The 4,086-nt window shown below is 47.6% G+C and overlaps 1 protein-coding gene across 1 annotated transcript in view; it reads left to right on the top strand.

Annotated features, from left to right (window-relative positions):
* The first annotated feature begins 381 nt into the window (after positions 1-381).
* CST7 (cystatin F (leukocystatin)) overlaps positions 382-4,086 on the top strand; it is a 5,318-nt gene continuing 1,613 nt past the window's right edge. Inside the window, exon 1 of the mRNA XM_010190986.1 lies at positions 382-500. Coding sequence (XP_010189288.1) covers positions 425-500 — 76 coding nt within the window. The 5' untranslated portion in view covers positions 382-424. The remainder of the gene's footprint in view (positions 501-4,086) is intronic.

Raw genomic sequence — 4,086 nt, forward strand, 5'->3', positions numbered from 1 at the left:
ACCCATATACAGGTCAAGAACTCCACCCCCAAGGCTTACTGCCTATTTCATAGGCATTAATTACCCCATGAATTCTAAAGCACATGACTGTTTCTCTCCTCACCCCCGCACCTCTTTGCAGTGTTACATCACACGTATCTGCCTCTGCTCCTGCGCACCCCATCAGGATCACAAAGCACATGTCCCTGTGTGATGCAGGACTGGTGCTGCTAACACCGAGCCAGGGTTTTGTGGGCTTCCAGGTATGCAGTCATCAGCAGGAGACAACGTCTGCATCAGAGTTGCGATGATTCAGGGGCTTTTAGGGTATTTTTTTTTCTTTCCTCCCAGCCAATAAGAGCACTCAGAGAGGCCCATCTTCCCTTGCAGGAAGCAAGGGAGGTCACTCCTCTCGCTGGCGGGCTGCTCTTCTGAATTGGTGGAGATGGCAGCGAACTTCGCCTGCAGCTTCACCACACTCTGCTGTTTAGTGCTCTGGGGCTTCACCGGGACTTCAGATGGTAAGGAAAATAATTTCTTGTTTTCCCTGTGCTTTTGGTGCTGTGAGTGCTGCTCTCTAACACACAGGTAAATAACAACCCTTCTCCAACTGCTGCCCATGCTGGCTCAGTGCTGCAGGGTTCAGACTGCAGGTGAAACTTCATCTGCTTAAAAGACTTTCTCCCGTTGTAGCGAACCATGTTATCCAGCGACATCATCTAAGGATTTCAAAGTCAAGTTATGGTTTTAACTTACTTGTCAGTGTTTAAACTCTGCATGACCTTGATTATTAAATCTAAGGACTGTGGGTAACAATTTGACTTCCAAGTACAGATGGGCACTTGAGTGCCGATTAGCTGACTTTAATGAAACATTACTCCGTATCATTTCTTTCTTTGCTGAGCAAGGAAACTCTTGATTGCAGCTGGCCTTAAATCTTTAGAATGGAAGCTGCAGACAGGAGCGTTTTCTCTCTGAAGGTTTTAGCTCTACTTCAGTTTTACTTTGTCTCCCATATACAAAAAGTACTAATGCACTCAGGAATCGTGTTTGGTAAGCCAGCAGCTTTTTGTTTCGGCTGTGGTTTCCTCTGAGGGTTGTAGAGGCATGCAGGAACTCTGCTGCATCTTAAATGTAAAGATAGAGCCTAGCCCTGCTCCTGTTAATGGGGAGGTTTTGAAGGGACCTCGTTAAAAAAAACAACAACAACCAAAAAGCAACCTGTTGCAATCTGCCAGTTTGCTTCACCGCAGGCTGGGAGAGTGCATCCACAGAACTACTCTTTCATGCTGCTATAGGGTCTCCAAATTATTCCTCAGTGAAGAAAGCACAAGAGAGGGCCTCTTAATACAGCATTCAACTCATCAGTGCAAGAACAGCCCTCTCTTGCTTAATAACGGGCAGCTGCCTGTTAACTCAGAGGAAGAGAACAGCCTACCCCACCATCATCTGGCAGAAGTAGGAGGGCCAGATTTTTCCACAGTCTCTTCACATTTCCAAACCGAGAAGCAAGCATGGAGTCTGAAATACAAATGCTCTGGACATAAGGACCTCCCAGTGGAGCATTAAGAGCCATTTTCCCAGGTCATGAGATCACATCCTCTGGTCTTCTGAGTGTTATAGGTGCCTGGCCAGGTCACACAGTGCCTCTGCTCCCACCCAGGCCTGGACTACGCATGTTTAACCAATACTGGTAAGCCTAAAGCCTTGCACTGTTATCTTACCCTCTGGGCCATTCTGCTTTGCCCTTGGAGTGGGGTCATCACCTCATACACATTCAGCTTTTTAAGGTAATGACCCTCAAGGGTCAGCTAGGGAAAAGGCTGTCAGGAAAGATTGCAGTGAAAAAAATCAGAACTACATATGCCTCACAGCAGAGAGTATCTGGGTTTTGGAAATACAGTGGTGGAAACTATTCCAAATAGCAAAAGATATTTCAGACCAGCATGTGCTCCATGTAGTGACCACGTTGAATGAGAATGAAAGCACATCAAGAAAAACAGATTCTAGCCTTGAGGAATCTGGGTCACCAGAGGAAAACAGCAGGGTAAAGCTCTCCCACAAGGGCTCAGTAGATTTTATACCGACTCTGCTCTGGTATGAGTCATTCTATAATGTCAGCTTGCAATGGGTGAAGGAGGTGAAATGCCCAGTACCCCTTGGTGAAAGCTGGGGCAAAAGCCTATCATCTGCCTACACCACATGGTATATTACCAGCCTGCTACCTGTCTACAACATATGGTCCAGCTTGCAAGACTGAGCCCACCTCTCCAGATGTTGCATTTCGGAGGCCTTGCCATATGTGACCCTGGTGGTTCTACCAGGCACTGGAGTGAGGAACAAGGGCTGTTTGGAGTCTTGCTTTGAGAAACACATTTCATAGTTTTCTTCCTGTACACACAGTGTCACTTCAGCCAGTATCGCTCACCCTGCCACCCCACACCTAAAAAAGACGTCACCACGAGTCAAGAGGTGTTGAGAGCTATTAAGCCACAAAGGGAGCTTGTGCTAAGACTGAAAAAGACTGCGGTTATCTCCTCCTAATACAAGGGACGGCATCTTCTGTCAGCACACCCACCACTGCCACATCTGACTTTCCAACAGGCATAAGAGCATAGATTCAAGCAAGGTCCTGGAGAGCAATCAGAAGAGCCCAAGCCTGTCTCAGTTGCTAGGTGAGCTCAGGAAAAAGCTCGTTCCTATAAGCTACTGAGTTGATATTGATGGCACAGGGAAAAGCACTGCATCCCTGAGGAAGAGGACAGCTTGCCTTATGAGCAAGGCCCAAACCAAGGCCCTGCATTGCCCCTCAGACTTCTAACTTCTCTTCAACACTGCCAGGTTGCCCAGCACTGGCTGCACATCCAGTCCCAATGTAGATCAAAGACGTGCGACAGGAAAGCTTGCTGCCTCCACACCAGACACAAAGCCACTTGCAGAACATCTGCTCCTCTCAAGACACATGGCCAGTGTCTCTCAGCTCTCACCTGCAAGAAAATATGAGGGTCATTAAGGTAGCTGGCTTATCAGCCAGGAAGAGATGTGAATTTGGACATCCCTGGGAGGAGGAAGGACATGGAACTGAGTCTCTCCTTTGCAGGTCAACACTTTAGTCCCTGAGCAGCGTTACAAGGGTGTGCAGCCATTGCCACCCACAGGGGAGGGTGTGATAGTGTAACTAGGACATACGTCAGCAACCGGAGAGCTGAATTTTTGCAGCCTCCTGTGCTGATAATGGCATGTAATGCAGGAGTTTTGTTGTTTTTTTTTTTAAATAGACTCTGGGTCACCAGGTGGTCTCTCTCTCTTCTACTTGGGTTTCTTGGTACAAACTGTCTTAAACATAGAGTCTATGCTCTGTGGTTGGCTGTTGGTGAGAGATCTAGCTGTGAAAGAAAAGCTGGAGGTGATAAAAAGTTTGACTTTCACAGCAAATTCAGTACAAGCTCTGTGTGCACATGCACACGCAGGCTTACTGCGTGCACGCACACACACACATAGCCTGAACTCCAAAGGCCACCTCCTGCACTGGCACATCTTGGCATCAGCTGTGGCTGCACGGCAACTTGCACAGGTTGAGAATTTCTTCCTCTTGTTTTTGTATTTCAGAAGTGGGAAAATGGAGAGGAAGGCAAATGTGAAAGGGGAGGAAATAACATCAACTGTAAGCTTTGAGCTTCTGTTGAATTATTGAAAAAACAAGCAGGGCATGGGGAAATAAGCTAGTAAGAATTATGTAGTAATGAGGGCTGTGCAGAAAGAACTGCTCAAACTTGAAAGCTTGTGGGTACACCCTCACCCCCTAATCTCCATTTCCTACACAACTCACTCCTTCCACTTCATGGCTCTGATAATAAGATGCTCCTTGCCATCTGGGGCAGGGCAACAGCACTTCAGCACACAAAGCAGGCTGTTCACCAGGGTGGTGGGGAGCTAGACCAAGCTCTGCCCTGGGCCCTTCCCTGCCCAGCTGGAGAACTGGGACACCCTCTCCTTTACCAGCTTGTAGAGGGAGCATATCTTACCCCCACCTTTATCACCACATAAATCACTCTAAAATACAAACCTCAAGATGCCACCAAAGGATTAAAGAGGGGTGGGAAAGAG

This window comes from Mesitornis unicolor, unplaced genomic scaffold, assembly GCF_000695765.1.
Source record: "Mesitornis unicolor isolate BGI_N332 unplaced genomic scaffold, ASM69576v1 scaffold24048, whole genome shotgun sequence".
NCBI lineage: Eukaryota > Metazoa > Chordata > Aves > Mesitornithiformes > Mesitornithidae > Mesitornis > Mesitornis unicolor.